This window comes from Onthophagus taurus, chromosome 1, assembly GCF_036711975.1.
Source record: "Onthophagus taurus isolate NC chromosome 1, IU_Otau_3.0, whole genome shotgun sequence".
Taxonomy (NCBI): Eukaryota; Metazoa; Arthropoda; class Insecta; order Coleoptera; family Scarabaeidae; genus Onthophagus; species Onthophagus taurus.
The window spans coordinates 17,048,623-17,071,327 of NC_091966.1; the positions used below are offsets into that span (position 1 = coordinate 17,048,623).

The 22,705-nt window shown below is 35.3% G+C and overlaps 1 protein-coding gene across 2 annotated transcripts in view; it reads left to right on the forward strand.

The window, feature by feature from the left end:
- LOC111415754 (ankyrin repeat domain-containing protein 33B-like) overlaps positions 1 to 22,705 on the forward strand; it is a 74,073-nt gene that overhangs the window by 20,070 nt on the left and 31,298 nt on the right. For both annotated transcript variants that reach the window (XM_023047600.2, XM_023047601.2), the window contains exon 4: positions 243 to 797. In XM_023047600.2, coding sequence (XP_022903368.1) covers positions 243 to 797 — 555 coding nt within the window. The remainder of the gene's footprint in view (positions 1 to 242; positions 798 to 22,705) is intronic.

Below are 22,705 nucleotides of genomic sequence, written 5' to 3' on the forward strand. Positions count from 1 at the left end.
CTCTTATAAACATTTATTCAAAATTTACCTTGAACTTTCTCCGAATACAACCACGAAAAAGAAATGTTTATACTATAATTACGTTAAAATTTTTACGATTGCTAAGTTTACATAAAGTAGTTTCAAATTCCTGCGATTAAATTTGACTTAGATTTAAATCCGTCTGAAATAAGAAATAAGAATAACTGAAACACCTGTAACTGCTGAAACTACAACAGAACCCTTTATTTTTACATTTTCAGCACCGTCGAGTCCGTTTTACACTTCCGCCGGCGGAGGGCGCCAACAAAACCCGCTCGAACACGTTTTCGGAGTCTCTAAAACGCGTCGCGGCGGGAGATCAGCAGCTGAAATATCGTTCAGGCGCCAGTTCGCGTTCGGCTGAAGCGCGAGGCGTACGTTTGAATTCGATCCAATCGGAGCGCTCAACATACAACACTAGGCGCGAAGTTAAAGAAGTAAGGAAAGAGCCTAAAGGGAACGGTTCTTGTTGTTTGGCATCTTTGGAGACGGATTACGAAGACGACGACGAAGAGATTTTAGCGACTTGTGTTCCCGTTTCGGTAACCGCATCTCCTGCTGTTAGGACTCGCATACATCCCACGGGACGTTACGTTCGTGGCACCCTGTCACCCACTGCAAACACGGCGGCCCCCGTGGCCCCAAACCCCGGAGGACAGCTTCTGCTCCGAGCTGCCAGGGATGGCGAAGAGGGGCTTCTCAGGGACATACTTAGAAGGGCTGCTTTGGTCGGTATTGCGGATGCAGACATCAATGGTACAGATAATAGTGGAAGAGTAAGTTATTTTGAATTTTTTAAATAATTGTTAAAATAACCCTTTTAAACATCAACTTGAAATAGACTAAAACTATTAAGTGGTTCTTTGAAAGAAATTTTTATTCAGTTACACGAAAAAATAATTTAAATTTCAATCACGGTAGCTATAATAGAAATAACTACGTCAAGTAAGCTTATCAAACTCGATTTTTATTGTTTGCTCGGCACCAGGGGAGAGCGACTGGGAAGTTTTAACTAGTTTTTCGGGATACGAGGTAAATTCCCGAGCATTGGTGTTTGTAAAGTTTTATAGGAGTTAACTCGAAGCCGCGTTGGGTAGAGCATTAAGTGCCGAACTTTACGCGGAACTAAATCGGAGAAACCTGACTAACACGAGCTTTTGTTTCAAAACAAGGGAAGTTTAAAAAAAAATATAAATTTGATTCATAATCGGGTCATTTAGAATCCCGGCGATAAACTTAAACCCAATTTACAGCTTTAAATACGTATTTATTGTTGATACAACGGCTTATAATAAATCTCAATTGTAGAATTTAAACTTTTAAATGAACGTTTACCTTAAATGATTAATTACGTCGTATTAGACACTTAATGTTTTGTAGTAAAGCTTTTCTAGGTCACTTTGAAATAAATCTGATATATTTCGAATACAGGAAAATTCGATTAAAATATGTATAAATTAATATGAAATGAATGGATACAATATAATTTGGTTATAATGGTTGTTCATTCTTGAAATATTTGAGTTTGCATTCACAACGCGGCTTGTATTTATACATAAATGTTGTAATAATATTTATTAATAATAATACATTTAGTCAAATCTTGTTTGTTTGCAGCATTGTATGTGTAAGTATTTTATTAAATCAGATTAACAATATTGTTAATTAAAATAAGATACTTTACGGCGATTTCGAGAAATGTCTGCATTCTTCTTCAATTCGGGGATAGTTGACAGCTAATTAATTTTTGTGCAAATTTATTTTCTTCTTGTTGCTCTTTCTAGAGGCGTATCGCCTGTTTATTTTCAATTTCCCTGCGGTTTCCCCGCTTTCTCAGCACTTCTTGTGATGTTCATTGCCAAATGGGCCACCATCGCTTAGGTGGTCGTCCTATAGGTCTTCTTCAGTGTGATGTGTTGTTAGCACAATCTTGGCTATTCTGTCGAGACCCATTCGGTTCACGTACTCGTTCCATTCTCTTCTTCTTCTTATCCACCTTACCACGTCATCTGTTTTGTACTTTTTTCTTGAAGCTGTATTTCTTTGCCTGTCGTATCTCATCATTGCTCTTAGGGTCTTCATCTCGGCTGTTCTCAGAATCAAACGTATCAGTATTTCAGTTCTTGTTTCTGCATCCTATGTCACCAGTGGTCGTATACATGTTTTGTATATTCTCGACTTACAATCTGTAGTTAGGTGTTTGTTTTTTCACATTGGGTATCTGAAGTGTCCAGATATTGCGGAAGCTTTATTGACTTGTTTTCTCATTTCATAATACAGAAACCCCGTAGTTGTGATTTTGCAACCAAGGTATTCGAATGACATGATTTGTTCGATGATGTTATTTTCTATTACCAATTTGCTGCACAGCGGTTCCTTTGGAATGATTACGCATTTGGTCTATATGTATAAATTGTCATGTTAAGTTTTTCTGCCTGTTTATTATAAACCAGTAACATTCTTTTGTCATCTTCTGACTCAGCAATAAGTACTGCATCGTCTGCATAACATAATACGTTTATTCTATTTGTTCCCATTCGATATTATAAAAAATACCGGTTTGTGAAAAAATACCTTTATCAATTCATTATTATGTTGAACAACAGAGGGCTGAGGCATGGTTTTCGTCAGCAATTGGCATTATTGAGGCTATCTTGTCCACAAGAGTTAGTTTGTTGGATCTGATTTTTCGGTAGTCTCTTCTGGATTTGTATTATGTTGTAATGCGATATTTAACAGTTTCGTGTATTCTTTTATAATGGCTGTTCCTTCCGTATTTTATCAGTTCGTTTGGTATGTTGCCTTGAATTGGGGTTTTCCCGTTTTTGACCTTTCTCATTGTCTCTCTTACTTGCTCTTTGGTTATTTGCTCGTGTTCTTCTGGGGAGTCGCTTTGTGTAGTTTTTATTTGTGCTTTCAATGGGGTTTTCGTATGTTCGTATAAACTTCGTATACACGTTTCTTCAGTAATTGTTTTTAGTTGTATTGACAGCACTCTTATGTCTATTATTTGTTGAGGGAGAGACATACGGTTGTTAACGATATAAAAAGTGTATTTATGTTAATCTTCATGGGAGAAGTATGTATAATTTTTTGGCAATTCATTGTGTGCACAAAATTTTGTCACCATTTCACCATTTCTATTAGTTACATTTTCGTTGTATGTTTGTTTGACCCTATCCACCACCTCCTTTCTATTCTGTTTTGCGGTATATCGTCCAGCTCTGCTTGTAGGTTTTCATGGAATTCTATCGACGCTTTTTCTGGTTTACCTAAAGTCAGGTGCGCACTGATATAATATGTAAGGCATGATCAAATTTATTTTGATTACGTTTATTTTATCTTCGACATTATCGTCGAAACAATACTCTAATTGATAACAAGCACCCGCAGAGATGATGTACAATGCGAACCGCACTAGTTATTGCTGCTGCAAAGGGTAGTTTTGAGGAATATCCAAATGAATCAATTCGTCTTCTTTCGCAACACTTGTAGCTAGTCCATTCATTTACGAGCTTGCAAAAAACCAACACTTGCAAAAGTTAAAGCTATTTAACTATATATGTAACAACTAAAACCCATTATTGAGGTGTCGTTTCATCTACAAAAGCCCACCGTTTAATGTATTTTATCGGATGGCGGAATCATTGCCCATATTTTTTCAAAAGTGCTGTTGGTTGGAGCATTACGGTCAATGTTATTTTTATATTTTTCGTTAAATGTGCTACAACTTTGGTTCCACTATCTTATGATGTCACCCATCTGTATTCTGTTCGGAAAATTTGAAAATTCTCTCTACAACGTATTGCTAATAGAAATTAAAAATATATTCTGTAAAAACTGTAAATAAAAACAACATTCTTTGGCTAGCAATAGGCCTTATTACTGTTTTGTAAACTCGTAGCTTGTTATTGTGGCATACATTTTTGGATTTTAATTCGCCCACGAACTTTTGCCAAATAGACTTAGTTGTGCGAATTTTCCGCATGTAAACATGTAATCAAGAGGATAACTAAGTAGTATAAAATCTTCCCTACTTTACAAATAATATTTTGAATTAGTTTTCAATTTCTTTAGTTCTCCGCTTGAAGATAGTTTTTAGCCCTCAAATAGTACCAAGTCCCAAAAACAATGAGAGAGCTTTATCAAGAATTACAAAACATTCTCGACAACATTTAAAAGCAGGACGACATTATCATGATAAAGTACAGAAGAAATTCTTAACGAAAGCGCTCAGAATGAACTGCGTATTATACGTTCCATTTCCAATTGCACATTTTCTACAATAAGATAACTATCTGCAAGCAAATTCTACAAGTGTGTCGATACCCATATTTAAGAAGGAAATTGTACACACAGGAATCGTCGAAAAACAACAGGAGTTCCGATAAAATAGATAAACGCTATATTCATACTCCGTCAAATCAATAATAATTAATAATCAATAATAATAATAATAATTATCGAAGTAGGGAAATATAGATCGACACATTATAGCAATTAATTATCAAATAATTGAACAGCAACAACACAACATACATAATGAGCAGACAAAATACCAGTACTTTCGGGGATAAGGCAGGGTGACATCCTCAGTCCCATACTATTCAACGTTATTGACGACAAAATTATCAAAAATGTCTAGACCACTGACGACAAGTCCACAATGAGAAACAAACATATCCTATATTAATATCCTAAGACGAACACAATTTACAGTTATTATATAGATCTGAAGCAACTGTAAAAATATTCAGCATGACCATTTCAATTCAAAAAACATAATCTCTTACAGTGTTTAAAGAACCAAGTAGATGCAAACTAGTGATATACGGACAAAGTGTGGAACAGCTAATGAGTTTTAAATACGTAGGAGTCTGCATAAGCAACAATATAAACTTGAAGTCAGCAGTGTATGCCCAAACAACTAAAACAGCAATTATAACGGGGTATCTATCAAAAAGCAAAGAATTGGTTGGAGAGACCATGTTAACAGAATGGTCGAGAACCGATCAGTGAAAATTACGAAATTGCTAGCGGCGTGTAGGTGCCCGTTTAGCGGTATAAGGAAAGTTGGATATCAACATCGCAAGATGTACCATAATGAGGCACATATTAGTATATACAGAATAATGTCCAAAATTAAGCAGAAGGCGAGAAGGTAGTCTTTTTTTCAGAAATATAGCTACAACATCTTTATGATTTTCTGATCAAATGTGGCTGATCAAATCTGTAAGAAACGCCCAGGTGTTATTTTATCTAACTATGTTGTTTATTCCATCTCGTATTCCTCTGTTTTTCCACAAGTTTAGTTTATATGGTGTTGATGTCATAAGCTTGGACTTTCAATCTTCCACAGATTTCTTATATATTCATAATTAGAATTTGTCGTACTTAACATGGAGTTTCTTTCATGCTGATTTGATGACAGACTTCTCGACATAAGTACTCTGATAGTTGCTCTTGTTAACATGGTGCTTGAGTAGCTACAAATTTCTCGTTATTGATTCACAGATTACATTTATCTGAAGTAAATCCCGCTGTTACCAATTGAGACCACTTAAACAGCTGCTATCATGGCAATTAAGCCCTGGTTAGCTCAATAGGAAAGTCATTAATCGGAGTCCAAGGTAATGGAAAGTGATTTGACTTGCATTTTTACCTGTAACATCGCATTTTCGCCAGATGCACTGTTTGCGTGTTCGGAAATGTAGACATCCAGTATGTTTCGTATTTTATTCTTAATAATTATCACAATGTTGTTATTTACAGTCATAAATGGAGTGTCCCGTTTCATTTCACTTCATGTACAAATTTATTTATCTATTAATATCGTTTGATCATTTTTGTTACCAAAATGTATTGGTTTGTTACTTTTTTCAATTGTTAGTCATTTTTGTGTGGTTTATGACTTTACAATCTTGGTTAATTGCGAGCTTCAGATTCCTGTTTCCTTCTTTATACAGCAAGCATATTGTCTTTAACCTCCATTAACACCTTTCTAACTTCATTTACTTCTTTCCAGGCTTAATTTCAGTCTTTATAGAACTCGATAAAATTTTTTTATTATCAATATGGCTCTGATTACCGATAATAAATTAGCAAAGGCTTGCAAGGCCGGTCTTATCAAATTAAGAACAGGCGATAACTTTTGAAGAGAACTTTCAGAAACAACTTCACTTTTGAGCTGAATTAACTACTTAAGCTTTAATTACAAAATTTGAAAGATAAGGAAAAAAATTTCAAACTTGACATACACAAATAATTATTTTTTTGATAATATCATAACACCAACAATAAATCTACTACAAAGAAATCTAAGATTTTTAAGATTCGTTTCGGTTGATTAAAACAATAAAAGAAAATGATTTATCAAGTAGTGTTTATAGGTCAACGCAGAACCGTTTAACTTCTCCTTAACGCTACTAAAGATGCTATCATTATTTCTTTTTATACTTTTAAAACTTAGTGATTTGCTATAAAACCGTTTTAAACGATACATTTCGTTACAAATAGTATTAAAATCTGTGCTCAATTGCTACAATAAACAGCCTTTATTTATTTATTATATATTCATAATTAGAATTTGTCGTACTTAACATGGCACTTCTTTCATGCTGATTTGATGACAGACTTCTCGACATAAGTACTCTGATAGTAGCTCTTGTCAACATGGTGCTTGAGTAGCTACAAATTTCTCGTTATTGATTTACAAATTACATTTATCTGAAGTAAATCCCGCTGTTACCAAATGAGACCATTTAAACTGCTGCTATCATGGCAATTAAGCCCTGGTTAGCCCAATAGGAAGGTCATTAATCGGAGTCCAAGGTAATGGAAAGTGATTTGACTTGTATATTTACCAGTAGCATCGCCTTTTCGCCAGGTGCACTATCTGCGTGTTCGGAAATGTAGACATCCAGTATGTTTTGTATTTTATTCTTAATACTTATTACGATGTTGTTATTTGCAGTCATAAATGGAGTGTCACGTTTCATTTCACTTCATGTACAAATTTATTTATCTATTAATATCGTTTAATCATTTTTGTTACCAAAATATATTGATTTGTTATTTTTTTCAATTGTTAGTCTTTTTTGTGTGGTTTATGACTTTACAATCTTGGTTAATTGCGAGCTTCTGAATTTCAGGCTTACAAGGTATTCAATTTTAGGTATTCAGATTCCTGTTTTCTTATTTATACAGCAAGCATATTGCCTTTAACCTCCATTAACAACTTTCTAACTTCATTTACTTCTTTCCAGGCTTAATTTCAGTCTATATAGAACTCGATAACATTTTTTTATTGCTCAATACGATTCTGATTACCGATGATAAATTAGCATAGGCTTGCAAGGCCGGTCTTATCAAATTAAGAACAGGCGATAACTTTTGAAGAGAACTTTCAGAAACAACTTCAGTTTTGAGCTGAATTAACTACTTAAGCTTTAACTACAAAATTTGAAAGATAAGGAAAAAAATTTCAACCTTGACATACACAAATAATTATTTTTTTGATAATATCATAACACCAACAATAAATCTACAACAAAGAAATCTAAGATTTTTAAGATTCGTTTTGATTGATTAAAACAATAAAAGAAAATGATTTATCAAGTAGTGTTTATAGGTCAACGCAGAACCGTTTAACTTCTCCTTAACGCCACTAAAGATGCTATCATTATTTCTTTTTATACTTTTAAAACTTAGTGATTTGCTATAAAACCGTTTTAAACGATACATTTCGTTACAAATAGTATTAAAATCTGTGCTCAATTGCTACAATAAACAGCCTTTATTTATATTTAACGTCCAAACATTTACGCGTACAATGTTATTTCAAGCGGTCGAAGTTTTTGCTTCATTTGTTGGAATAATCAAATTTATTTTCCTAAAGTGACGAATAACAGTTTTCTACATAACCTCTATTCAATTCGATATCCTTTTAGTATCCTTATTTATTAAATAAATTTCATTTAAAATGAATGGGATATATCCGGATCGTTATGTAAATAACAAAGAAGCTTATTTTCGAACATCCCCTCTATTCAAATAAAGGCACCACCTTAGGTCATAACTCTTATATAACCGCTTTTAACGTCCGCTACCTTTATCTCGAGATATGAAGTGACCCGACGGAGAATGAAGTTATTTATAGACATCTTGTCAGAGCTTTTATACCTCAAACATATGTCCCATTTTCTCCCTTGGTCGTAATATGACGTACAGGTTGTGCGTAACCACCCTCTTTGATATTATCAGAAATATTATTCTCACAAACTAAATAACAAAGTTTGTGAATACCTTATTTATAGTTTTTGAATAGAAGTTACCTTAAGTTTAATTACACAATAAATCTTAGAATGCAGTCAGTTTAACGTTGGAAATATCAATCCATTTAATCGAAAACACCATTATTTATTCGTCGTTGAAATACAGCAACAAGTGACCTCTAGTACCCGAGAGTACGATAGTTAAAAGTCGTTTTTGTCCTACTTTTCGTCTAGACGGTTTATTTAGAGAAAACACCCTTGACACCGTGACAAGGGGAAATGCATAGAAACGTCCCTACAAGTTGATTTGTTGGGTCTGCACACCATTGTTTAGCTGTCAATTGAAGTTAGCTGATAACGTCGATGGCCGTAATTACTCTTGGCGCGGCGTGAGCAAGCTGCCGTGTTCAGTATTATTCTGTTGAAGTAAGAATGACTTTGAAAACGACTGTTTACCAGTGAGAAAACGACAAAAATAACGAAACAATTTTATATTTTAAAATGTATATTAGGCTGTCCCACTTCGTTTGTTGTAAATTACTAAATCAATCGTATGTAAATAATTTATGAAAGCTGAAAGCTGCAGTTTGCGTGTTATGACCAAAATGAACCAATAACAGTTATTTTGTAGAATGATTACAAAAATGTCTCAATTCAGCGTGAGCGATTGTACATCAATTGAGTTGAGTACTACATCAAAAAGAAATACAAGAAATTAATGAAAGTATAGTAAAACCTCGAAATAACTGATTAATAAGGGGTCCGTTATAGCCATAAGTCCGCTATATGAAAAATTTTTAATTTACTTGTTAGTTCTACTTTTAGTTCACTAAAGATATACAATAATCTGGCGCTGAATAACAACTAAAACTAGAGTTAACTCCAGCACTAAAACTAACACTAGACTTAGAACTCGAAACATTCGGATTTAGCCGTGCGTCTCTTAAGACGGCTAAACCCGAATGATTTTAGTTCTAGGTCTAGTGTTAGTTCTAGTTTTAGTTCAATGAAAAATTTTGCAGACCTCAAATTTTACTAGACCACATTCGGGTTTAGCCGCGCGTCTCTTAACCCATTAAAGCCCAAATAACTTTTTCTGTTAAAAAGAAAGTATGTTGGGTACATTTTTATTTAAGTAGAGCAACTGATAGTTTTTTTCTATCTTAGTTTTTGTAAAAAAGGTTGATCTATAACACACGGAATAAATCTTTAAAAAAAAATATTGAGAAATATAACATTACATTTTAAAGTGTTTGTTATGAAACATACTAAAACAAGTAACACATATGGGGTAATATCATATTTTTGCAAAACGTAAACAGTCGACTTTTGCACATTGGAAATTGACATCGACGTTGATTTGCTCTCGTTTCGATAAAATGTCGTTTCTTATCGACACTGTCCAAAACTTTGGATTTTGAGGAAGATGGAACGCTGAGCAGTCTACCCTTCAAAACACTTGTTCCGTGACCAATTTTTAAATATATCACTGCAATGTGTTTCCTAAAATCTTCGATAGGAATTGACTTCCTTCCATAAATTCTTCTATATAACAAGAAGAAATTTACAACAGCTATATCAATTATCCTTATGAATAGACCAGTACAATTTCTTACCCCTTATCGCTATAGAATGTTTTTCTAGAAGTAAATTATGATGGTCTACCCCACACATGTATGGATTATAATGGTGAAACTGCCTTGGCTGAGCAACTTACACTTTTGATTTTTGTTCTCTGCTTCATCTTGCACTGGTTCTATGGTATCATATTTGTGTGCATACAAACACATTTGTTATCATTCCATTTTACCAGCAATAATTTGTTTTGGCCATCAATGATCATATAGGATCCTCGAGGTAACTTTACTAGGTCTTTGCTTCCCAATGGACATTTTGTAGTCCTATTTTCTCTGATATTACCTGTTGCACGTACATGCATTTCTTTTAATTGACGAAACAAGTCAAGGTTGCTAAAAAATATATCAAAATAAAAGCAACAACTTTTTGGACTTTTTACAGCAGTTAGCAATTTCAAAATAACTGCAGTGCCGAGAGGTTCTGATTGTGATCCACTTTCCTTGCATTATACTGTATCCAGTATGAGGAAAAAAGAAATAACAAATCTTATTGGTTTACCCTTTATGAACTGTTTTAGTGAGTGGTAGCCGTAATACCTTAATTATGTCATTTATCAACAGATTTTCTTGAAAAATAGCAATATTTAAAAAATTTGCATTTACCATATCTAACAACGGCCTAATTTTAAAAGATTTATCGCCTTTACTTTCATGAGCTTTGGTATGTATCAAAGATTTTATTTCAAGATAGGTCATAGCTCTCTAGTCATAGCATTTTTCTCAATAGGCTATCCCAAATCGTCGTCGCCTGAACAACAATCGCGCTCAGATGGTAATGTGTGGCCGCGCTAAATACAAGAAAGCTAATAAAAATTTTGATCTCATTCTTTGTGATCACAAATCCGTATTTATTTTTCTGATCAGCATATCTCATAGTTTCTTCTACAATCATGTCGCAAAGAGCCGTAATCACCATCGTCAAAAAGCTGTTCAAATATGTCCACCGGTGTCTGTTGGCTCTATAAAGTTCTCAAATTTTCTTCTTTTTGTAAATATTCATTTTCTAGATCAAATAAGTCATAGGCTGGGTCCATTTTATTCCAATTTACATTTACCTTCTTAGGTTTCTTCAATTTACGTTTTTTATTAATTAGCGATTTTTGTAGTCTCTTCTGCCTCGGCTTCTAAATAATGCAGGTGTGGAAGTAAATTGCATTACTGTTTGTCTTTTTCTGCGTACTTGGACCACTGCCTCGGCAAATTTATTAATACAGTTGGTGTTAAAGAAGTTTGAATGACTCATTCTATACTAGCAAAAGCTCTACAATCACAATTGCAGACAACCTCGGCTTTTAAGAAACGCATTCTTATTAAAAACAACTCTAGCGTCTGTCATTGTAATCAAGTAGTCTCCACTGCCTCGGCAGCCCAGCTGCCTCGGCTTTTAAATAATGCATGTGTGTAGTAAAGCGCATTACTGTTTGTTTTTTTCTGAGTATGTGAATCACTGCCTCGGCAGCACAGCTGACTTTGTATTTTTACCAAGATTTGTAATGAACGATTTCTCCTCAATTGGCCGAAGTTGCTTACGGACAAAACGCTGGATTTCATATATCCACACGTAATCGTCAACTGTGGGAGGTTCTAATACATTTAAGCGACGTATATTATCTTCTTCATCACTGTCGTTCAATCCTTGGAGCTGACAGTAATCGAATTTTTAGGGATTTTAGACGTTTTCTGTGAAGATTGAAGAATTATTAGTGGGATCCGCATCACTTTCTTCCATTGATGAGCTTCAAGTACATAAGGAACCTCAGTATTTTCCTCATCAAGGATTTCCTCGTCTATCAGCTCATCTACTTCTAGTGGCAAAGCTAATATATCCGCTTTTATCTGCTCAGAATGCAAGTAGTTCATCACATCTTGCAAATTTTTAAAAATTTCTCTTCTGTTCATAGCGTTCAGTGATCAATACAAGGTTGTAAGGTGTAAATTGATGCGAAAGATTTCGCTGGGTGATTTTTCAGCAAAAAGCGGGGGTCTTTCATAAAACTTTTTGTTCAAAACCCCTTCTCCTCCAAGTAACAGCCCTCTAAAGTTAGGGGGAAAATTGTTTTTATTTAATAAATCCACTATGGAGGAATTTAGAAAAATGAAATTTGGCAAATAACTATTGCTAATAAAATGATACCTTTTGACGATTTTTGTAACCCAAAAATGTTATTACAAGCCGGTGAAAAAATCAACCCCTATAATACTTTGCATCAGAACTTTTTAGTGCGTCTAAATTTTTCTATTTTAAATTTTGGTTTAAATAGGGGGATTCAATCTGCAACTTTTTTGTCTCTTGACATTTTCTTCTAAAAAAAAATAACATAAAACACAGGCACATTTGACATATTTCAGATTGATTTTAAATATTTTTATTGTAGAGATTTTTCATAGTGGACATTCCATCGGGGATAGGTATATTAAATAAAAGCAATTTTTCCCTTAACTTTAGAGGGCAGTAACGTGGAAGGGTTTTGAAGCAAAAGTTATATGAAAGGTCCCCCTTAATTTTTGCTGAAAAATCACCCCTTGAAATCTTTCGCATCAATTTAGAAACAGCCTGTATATAGATCGTTTTTTGGAAAAATCAAAGAATCTACGAACAATTTAAAAGAACTGGCTTGATAATTTGATAACTTTTCTTGCCATAAAATAATAACGCAGCTCACTTACCTTCAATTTGTTTTGTATATAAACGATTAAAATACTTTTTTGTGCACACACTTCGAAATCAAGCAAACTCGGGGCCTCACAAACTACTCCCATACGCCTGACAATACAAATCAGTATTGGAATAAAATGGACCCAGCCTATGACTTATTTGATCTAGAAAATGAATATTTACAAAAAGAAGAAAATTTGAGAACTTTATAGAGCCAACAGACACCGGTGGACATATTTGAACAGTTTTTTGACGATGGTGTTTACGACATGATTGTAGAAGAAACTATGAGATATGCTGATCAGAAGAATAAACACGGATTTGTGACCACAAAGAATGAGATCAAACTATTTATTAGCTTTCTTGTATTTAGCGTCGACCACACATTACCATCTGAGCGCAATTGTTGGTCAGGCGACGACGATTTGGGATAGCCTATTGAGAAAAATGCTATGGTGATAAGTACACATTGCCGATACCTAAAACAACGGTCTAGTGGTGAGAGTGAAGGGTTTAGAGGTGTCAGCTTTTTTCCCAAGTGGTTGGTCCACTGAAACTTTATAGTTCTAGGTCTAGTGTTAGTTCTAGTTTTAGTTTAATAAAAAGTATACAACAATCTAACGCTGAATAGCAACTAAAACAAAAAGTAACACTAGCATTAGTACTAACACTAGATCTAGTACTAGAAACATTCGGGTTTAGTGGTCTTAAGAGACGTACGCCTAAAACCAAATGTTTCTAGTTCTATGTTTAGCGTTAGTTCTACTTTTAGTTCAATAAAAATATACAACAATCTAGTGTTGAATAATAATTAAAACTAGAACTACCGTCCATAATTTATACATCGTATAGACATCACAAGAATTACCCCGAGTTTATCTATGAACATAGAATAGAGCAACTTGGGGAATAACCCGAGTTGGATTCTATCTATGAGCTCTAACATTTATATTTATATACTGATGTATTAAATAGAATCTAGATAATATTAATAGTATGACTTCAAAATATTTTGTCCATTATATCCCAAGTCCGTTCTAACAAAGTCCATTATATCGAGGTTTTACTATTCATAGTTACAAATTACACACGTCTTTATTACTGATACATTCTTATGAAGTGTTTATTATTCTAATTATTGAATGTGAGGTGTTGTTGAAGTTATTTGAAAGTTGGTGTTTCATAAAATTCATTTTATATGCGGTTTTTAACTGTTTCACATTTTATGTGTATATAAAATTATGAAAGAAAGTCATAAAACCTCTTCAAGTAGCAGCAAAAATGATGTATTCCTAGTAACATTATTTTCTAACTTCCGAAATAATTTTTAAAAAGTCAGCAAAATTATTTCAATCGTCGACGCATTAAAATCATCTAATTGAAATTGACTACCAACTTTAAAGTACTTAATAAATAACACGTGTGAATGTTATTCTCTGTTTGACCGTTGGTCATCCTAAAATTAAATGGTCGTTAACACGGACGTTTTCGGACCGATTTTTCCATTGTTTATGTCTGTAACATATCTAAGATAAACGAGAACTAAAAATAGGGCTACTTTTAAATTTTTATGAGAACATAACGCAGATTTTTCGCGGTTATTTTAGTTTCTAAGAATTTCGCATAATGTATAATTGGGTAATAAAAACCTTTAAGTTGAACCTAAAGGAAAAGAAAATATTTCCTTAGGTATCTGATTGCTTCGAATCTTCTGTACTACCTCTTGAAAGTAAATAATCCTAAAAATAGATTTTTCCAACGAACATCAATTTGCTGGCGCCTCCTCTAACGCCATAACCAACGAAAAACATTTTCTTTTTTTCACTTCTTTCAATTTCTACTTGAGGCTAACACACGGGAGCTTATTTTTTTAGAACACAGCGCCGTGTCAGCTTTATTTTTAAATTGGGGTAAATAGAGCGCGGTCAATGAATAATGCTATTAATTGTAACGCACGTCAACGCGAAAATATTTCAGTTATTACAGCTTCCCCTCTAACCACATTATACCTAAACAATCGCAATAACGCGAAATATTTCAATGATATTGAATATTGCTTCGTCATATAAAAATAATCTTTTCAAATAGTTGTTCATTATCAACTTGACCTTTATAAAAATCCAACCTATTTAATGTCACGAATGTCTTCAATTAATCCTACAATTTACGTTTTTTTTCCAGTAAATATTTTTAGATTTCGAAGATAGGTGTCGATGGTAAAGGTCACATGTCACACGTCTACTTAACGAGCTTTTATGACTACGACCGGGTCCTATCGTATCTGACATATCCCGGTGCATAGAACATAATTCCTGTAACATTCTCTCGTGAAGTGAGATGAGAGGAGTGCAGCGTGCTAGTTGCAACCGGCCAGATAACTTTAACAATTGACAGGTGCAATGTGCGAATTATGCATGCGGATAGATTAGGTCAAAGGTGAATTTCGAACACGCAGCGCTGTTTCAAACATTGAAACTCGCGAGTTTATTAGAGTTTACTAATGCGCGCGCACGCCAAACGGCTTAAACATCAACGACCGGCTCGTTCGCGTGCAATTTTATTAACCCTTCACACGTAAACCCTAATTTGTTATAAATGAGAGTACTGGGTATAATTTTAATGATCTAGCTACACTGAAACGATCGTAAATTACATCGCACGAGGTTTTTATTTTATTTCTCTATTGTTAAAAAAACAGTTTCGTATAAAAGTGAGACATAAAAAATTGGTTTGTTGCTATTGTTACTTTTTATATCTACATAAATTTGTTTTTACTAAAGGTTTACTCGTTAAAAAAGAGAATTCAAAGCAACCGTTTTGTTTATTTGAAACATCATCATGATGAAAGAACATGTTTGGTTGACGTCAATCACTAAAGTAAAAAAACTGAAAAATATTCCTCTTAAAAATATTGTTTCTAATTAACCAAGTTATTTTGATGGACAATACTGGGTGTTTTAGGTACTCTCATTTTGGATAATAAATTTTATTCTTTAATTTCGCTCTAAAATAAGATTCAAATTCGAGATATTTATTTGTATATTACACTGTATATTTATCACAAAGAATGTAATATATAAGCATTTTTATTGTTTTTGATATTTACAATTTTCCCCTTAATACATTCTAATATATCTTATAAATATATTATTTTCACCCTCTACCCTCTTCCTCCATTTCCATACACTCGGCTCCTCGGCCTAATCCTCCCCTCATCCATCCCTTTGTCTCCTCACCCCCACAACCATTCTCATCCATCGTTTCCCCTCTCCCCCCTCTCCTAAGATCTGACCTCGGTCCAACTCCTCCTCCCTCAACTCACTGCACCCATTCAACATATGTTCCAACGTTTCCCATTCCTCCTTGCATAGCCTACACGACCTCTCCTCATCGGTCATCCAGTATCTGTTAGCTCTCTCCTCTTTTCCACAACGAAACCTAGCCACCAACTTCTTCCCTTTCTCATCTCCTTCCAATAACAAGTATCTAGGCAGCCCCTCCGTAATTATGTCCCTGTACCTTTCGTTATACCTTCCCTCTTTTATATGTGTTCTTCTTTCCTGTCTCTGCACATCTCGGTCCCTATCTCTCAACTCCCTCCACATCTCCCTACCCACCCTTCGTCTACTATTTATCTCAGTTACCTCGTCTATAATAGATGTCTCTGTCTCCTTTCGCATATCTGATCTTTCCCTCTCTAATTTCCCTCCAACACTCCCCGAAGATCCCGCAGTTTGGCCTCCCTTCTATTCTTTCTTCATATTTCACCACGATGTCATCCGCGTATGCTAATATATGCACCTTTCTACCTCCCACCACCAACCCTCCCATCTGCCCCTTCCCCAATCTATCCTCCAGGTCCGCCGTATACAGTGCAAACAGACTTGGGCTCAGCGGACATCCCTGCCTCAGTCCCTTCGTCGTCCAGAACACGTCGCTCAGCTTATCTCCCATTTTTATCCTAGCCATAGTCTCCATGTATATTTCCTTCACTCTCGCAATTAGATGTTCCGTGATCCCCCTCCTCCCCATCTTCTCCCACAACTTTCCCCTATCCACCTTATCAAAAGCCGCCTTCAAATCTATAAACAGGGCGTACAATTTCCCTCCCTTCTTATCCACCTCTCTATCTGCCAGATGCTTAAGCACGTACACGTTGTCGATTGCTCCCCTTCCCTTCCGAAAGCCTGCCTGCCCATCCGGCAAAATTCCCCCCAACTCCATCTCCTCCTCCAGTCTTCCCAGTAGTATCTTCGTGTATACCTTGTATGCCGAGTCTAGTAGGTTAATTCCCCTGTAGCTCTCTACCCTTCCCTTATTACCCTTTTTATATACTGGGCAAATTACCCCCACTTTCCATCCCTCCGGAATCCCACCCCCTCTCCATACGCTATTCATCCCCTCCAACAACTTCACTTTCACCACCCTTGATGCTTCCAACCATGCTTCGTTCTGGATCCCATCTTCCCCTGGCGCCTTTCCCTTCTTCAATCCCCTAAGCACTGCTTCCATCTCCTCTTCTGCTATCTCCTCTCCCCCATCTCCCTCATAGCGTCCCAAATCCGTTAGCCTCGTTTCTACCCCTCTCAATAATCCCATAAAGTAACTCTTCGATTCTGTCATGTGTATTTCGCTGGTTATCTTCTCCCTACCCTTCTTTCTCTTTTTCAGATACCTCCAGACCTCCCCTTCCCTTGTTATCCCTCTAATCTCTGCCGCCTCCTTCTCCGTCAGTTCTGTTTTCTTTCTACTGCATAACTCTCTGTATCCTCTCCTGGTCTCCCTATATCTATCCACCCCTATCTTCCCCCGTCTCCACTGCCTCAACCTCCTTCTCGCCTCCCTCTTCGCCTTCTTGCACTCGCCATCATACCAGTTGTTCCTCTCTACTCTGCCCCCCCTACGTACACACTCCCATTTCAGTGTTGCCTCCCGCACTACCTGGATAAGTTCTTCCAAACCATTGATCTCTTGTATCTTCTGTTGCCAAGTGTCGAGGTTTCCCCTGTAGAATGCTACCCCTTCTTCCGACCAGTCTGTCACAAAGAATGTTACATCCGAATTTAAGTTAATAAAAGGACTCAACAAAATACCTGGTTAAAATAGCATCGCGATTTTTCTGGAAGTTTATAACATGGAGATCAACACCTTGGCGCTCTTCAAGAATTGTTCGAGAATTTTTGTTTAATTGTGGATTTGTGTATTTCCAAGACAGAAGTTGACTAGGTTTTTTTATTGACAAGTTAAAAGTTAAATATTGTTTCTGCCAACAAATGGCTGATGCACAACGTTTGGATTCAGAACATAAGTCTTCTTCTCCTGAAGTAGCACACACTAAAGACTGTCTCATCTGTGGTATGGGGGATATCTGAAGGAGCAAAAGTCTCATCAAAAATAATGTGAGGGTCGAACGAATGGATCTCAGTAGCTCTGAAGACACTCTGAATGCTATTTATTACGTATGTCAAAGTTCATGTCTATATCCTATTGGACACTTCTCCGAAATCACTCTTCTTCAAGTTACTGGTTTTGTTCCTATCATAAAGCGACAGAATTTCCTCAACCCAAACAGTTGCAAATCTGGATGTTTACATCCAGATGAGATAACGCTCCATTAAATATCAGCACAACATTTGTGGTATACGTTTCTACCATTCTGGCTTCATATGCTGGCATTTGAAGATCACCATAGGTGAAATAGCTGTACCAATACCATTGCCACATGCAACAATTGTTAAATTTTCTGCATAATAAGGTGAAACTAGTTGCACCACTGTCTGTACTAGAACAGCTTGCTGATTATGAATTGCGAGTCAGCACTCTTTTTCATCAATATTAGGGATTCTTCCAAGTTTTTTAATAACATTTTTTTTCATTAATATGTTATCAATTATGAATTTATTTAATTTCACACTCTGTATATTATTCATTAGATAAATGAACTTTTCTGTTATCAGCATGCTAATCGCGCTCAATCAAAATATATGTGCACAAAGTTTGTCTGCTTGGAATTCGGAGTCCTTCGGAGGCTCTTTTAATACACATTCTATCATCCGCTCTTTTCATTGCAGCCTTCAACAGCTTTTCTGTCCAAAGGGCTCTCTTCGGTATATTCTGATTATAACAGACAATAATCAAGAGATAGTCGTAACTTCTAAAGGCCGTTTTTCTTCATTTTGAAGAAGGTTATTCATTCTTTAAGAAGGTTAGTTATCATCATGGCAATTTTTTTCTGCCCCGTATCTTCCCGTGAATAATAGTTTGTAAAAATAAATATTTCTCCACCCGTGTTACGTGACTAATGTGCTCCAGATATCTGATTTTAATTGTCTTCACAATATCTATTTCCTTCTCCAATCCTATAATTTCACTGCGTTTGTTTTTCTGATCATCCAGCTTATTTTCAGGATTCTTCTATAATACCACATCTCAAAGGCTTCAATCTGGTCGATATTATTCTTCTTAAGTGTCTACACTTCCATACTATATAAAACCACTTAACACGTAACATTTTAACATTCTAATCTTGAGATGTCAATAAGGTCGTTGATGCATAATACGTTCCTCATTTTGTCGAATACAGTTTCTGTACAATTCTTAATCTTATTTCCTCCGTATATTCAAAATTTTCATTCACAATTGTTCCCAAGTACTTGTACCTACCGACCCTCTTCACTAGCTCTCCGTTAATCCGCAATTGTTCTTATTGTTGTTGTAACTTTCGAGATAATCATAAATTTGGTCTTGTTGCTATTGTTATTCAGTGATTCATTAGTCTTTGCAGTCCTGTCAAGGATTCTGCTATAAGTATAGTATCTGATGTTGTTGATCGCCTTTTCGTTTACTTTTACTCCCGTTGCTGGTTGCTCTGCTAATACTTCCTGGATTTTGTCTTCTGAGTATAAGTTAAAAAGCAATTGCGAGAGAACACATCTTTGCCTTACTCTTCGTTTTATTTGTATGTCCTCTGAAAGTTCGTTCTCTACATATACTCTAGCCGTTTGATTAAAAGAAAGGTATTTTATTATTCTGATATTATTCTTGTCTATATTTTTTTCTTTTACAATTAGAAGCTGTATGAGATGATTAAGCCGAACCTTATCAAACGCTTTATTAAAATCCAGACGGTACACATGAACAGGTTGATTGATATCTATGCATCGTTGAGTCAACAGGTTAAACGCAAACAACGCCCCTCCAATTTTCATTGCGTTTCTGAAGTCAAATTGGATTTTGCTAAGATCTTGTTCAATCTTCCTAAAGTAATGTCTTAAGGGCGTAACTCATTAGACTTATTTTGTAAATAATACCAGTCGTGAAATAACAGTCGTTACACCCACCTTTTCACAATTCACCATAACTTTCTGCTTCTCTATGGTTTTGTAGGTACATTTGGTTTACAACCAAAATATCGCAAATGTTGTAAACACGCCCCAACAGCTTCAAGACTAGATCCTCTTACTATTTTCAGATCAAGCAGAACCATTCCCGCGAGTATCTAAATGAAATTATATGTCATTGTTATGTTTACCAACAACATTATGAATAGCATCGGCAATAATAGTTTCATTCTGAAATGTAAGTTACCTACATGGTGGCCCTAAACCGGTTCAATAGAATACCCAAAAATAATCGTCTATAGATTATAGCCTAATTTCCAAACCCCATTTTGTTCTCATAAATCTCTATTTCAACATTTATTGTGTTACCCTTTCCAAGATCCTACTAAATTATTCGCAGAAGCTTGTATCATAACACCATCAAACGCGATAATCCAGAATCTGAGGCTAAGAATGTGATTGACGGCATCCCATTCCCAGATTTTTGGCAATCATCACTTTACTAGTTTCTATCACTACCTGGCTGGATGTGCATTAGGAGGCCTGGTCACGTGACCTAATCGGGGCGGTCACAGAAATCACATAAGCAAAATGTAATCGGAGTTGCTGGCGGTTTTTCAAATTATAAAAGATAGTTCAGATTTCTCTGACCTGGTTGCCACGGCATGGCAGCCAAATGCTTATTTAGCGTTTATCACTAGTAAAGTAGTCATGAATCACATCACAGAGAGGTTCATCAACTTTAGTTGGCTGAAAATGCGTTCTGTTTTGTAACATCTATCACCCTCGCAATTGCATCTCGCTGCTTACTCCTATTGTATATAAGCTTCAATCTCGACCATATTAGCTTTGCAGTACCGAAACGATGATTATTGCTTGTAAGAAGGAGGTGAATTCTCACTACATTAATCAACATGGCGTTTCTGGTGAGTTTCCATTGTTTCATAAATCTATATTCTCTTACATACTTGTTGTATAATGCACTCAATAGATTCGGATATGTCGTGAACAATCGTTTGGCAATATCTGATCTTACTCACGTTTAACATTTTCAATTTCCACTTTATTTCTACGATTCATAGTATTATATAGTATCTGTACATAGTATCTTTATATCTCACCTAAACAACCTATGCTCTGGTGGTATCTTTTAAAGTTACTCAACAGAAGAGTGACTCGTTCCATAATTTTCCTCCACATATAATAAAACATAACTATTCATATTTCCTTTCAACAAATTATTCGCTTACACTATTTAACTCTACAAAATATGTAGTTCGGAGTAGAGCTACCGACATCATCCAATCACGCTCCCATTATAATTGTCAATGTCTTAAATGGTCTTTTCGGTAGACAAAGAACTATTAATTAGCTTTCCTACTACAGAACCATCTCGCTTCCGTGTCCAAACCCACTATAATTGTTTTACCTACTGCACACGCTGCAACACTTTAGCCATCAAAGATTTAGTTTAATTGGAACACATTTACGTTAAGGATAATCTATTTTTTCCCATTTAAGCTTATAAACCCTTTAGAATAATTTGCATAAAGAACCGTAACAACAACACTGCCCCTTTGGTATTGTCGAAACGACTGGCACTTTCCCCGGAGGACAAGCTACATCAACCACCTGGAATAGTTTCAGTGTGTTCGGATATATGGGATAGCGCCGACTTACCCACTGCATTTAAGGAAATAGTGACTCTTCGAACGATCTGATATCGACGAATCAAATGAAGCCTTCGTGCACTTTAATTGCTTTAGGATCGCGATAGCTAGCTGCAATCATCTTGGGTACTAGAACCATGATCAAGCATTACAAACCTTAAACAGTCAACACTAATCCGGTTAAGTGACAATAGAAGACTCCGACAACGACCTTTAGCCGAAATATTTAAAAATTTAAACATGAACTTTTTTACCGTAAACATATGAAATGGCTTAATAGGCTTAAAACTCTTCATAATGTCATTTAAGGTTTATATGTGTAATATGGTACAGATATAGCGTTCCTTCTTGAGTATCCGGATGATACAAAAATAGTAAAATCTGAAATAGCAGATATCCTAAACTCCTTGAACGAGAAGAAAACGCGAAGAAAGTAACCAAAAGAGACAAGAAAGAAGAAGAATGAAATGAAGCTATATTGCAGCCAATAATAATTATGATTATTGTGTATATGAAATGTAATAATTAGACAATTAAAAAGAACTTTAAATAGAGTATCACTTTCTGAGAAGTATTTATACAGAAACAACCGTTACATTTCTTTCATCTATTTATAGTTATACCCAGAACTTTTAAAAATTCTCGTTTAAAACTAACTTTGAAAACGTCTAACGGTTATAAAGCCACAACTTGATGTAGTGTACATAAAATAAACACAAGTGACACACTTTCATTAGATGATACTATCTTGGGATTAACAAAAATACCTTTGCTTTAAAAACATCATAAATTAGTTTAAAACTATTTAAAAGATTCCTCTGTTGTGACTTTAGTTTATAAGTAGTAATTTAAGTTAAAAATTGTCTTGATAATTTCAACTGACGGTTCGGCGGGAGGTAAATTGGTAAAATTCGTGAAGTGTTTTTCAATCAAATCCTGGTTGAAATTTGTTTTTTAAAACGGCTTATTGAAGAACCACTTGACGTATTTACGTCAGGGATTAAATACGAATCAATTAATTTGTCCTTCGCGCCAGGAGTTACACGCAATAAACAGGGCATTAATTTTTTTTTTGTTTTAATATTTTCCGTAGGTATATTTTACAATG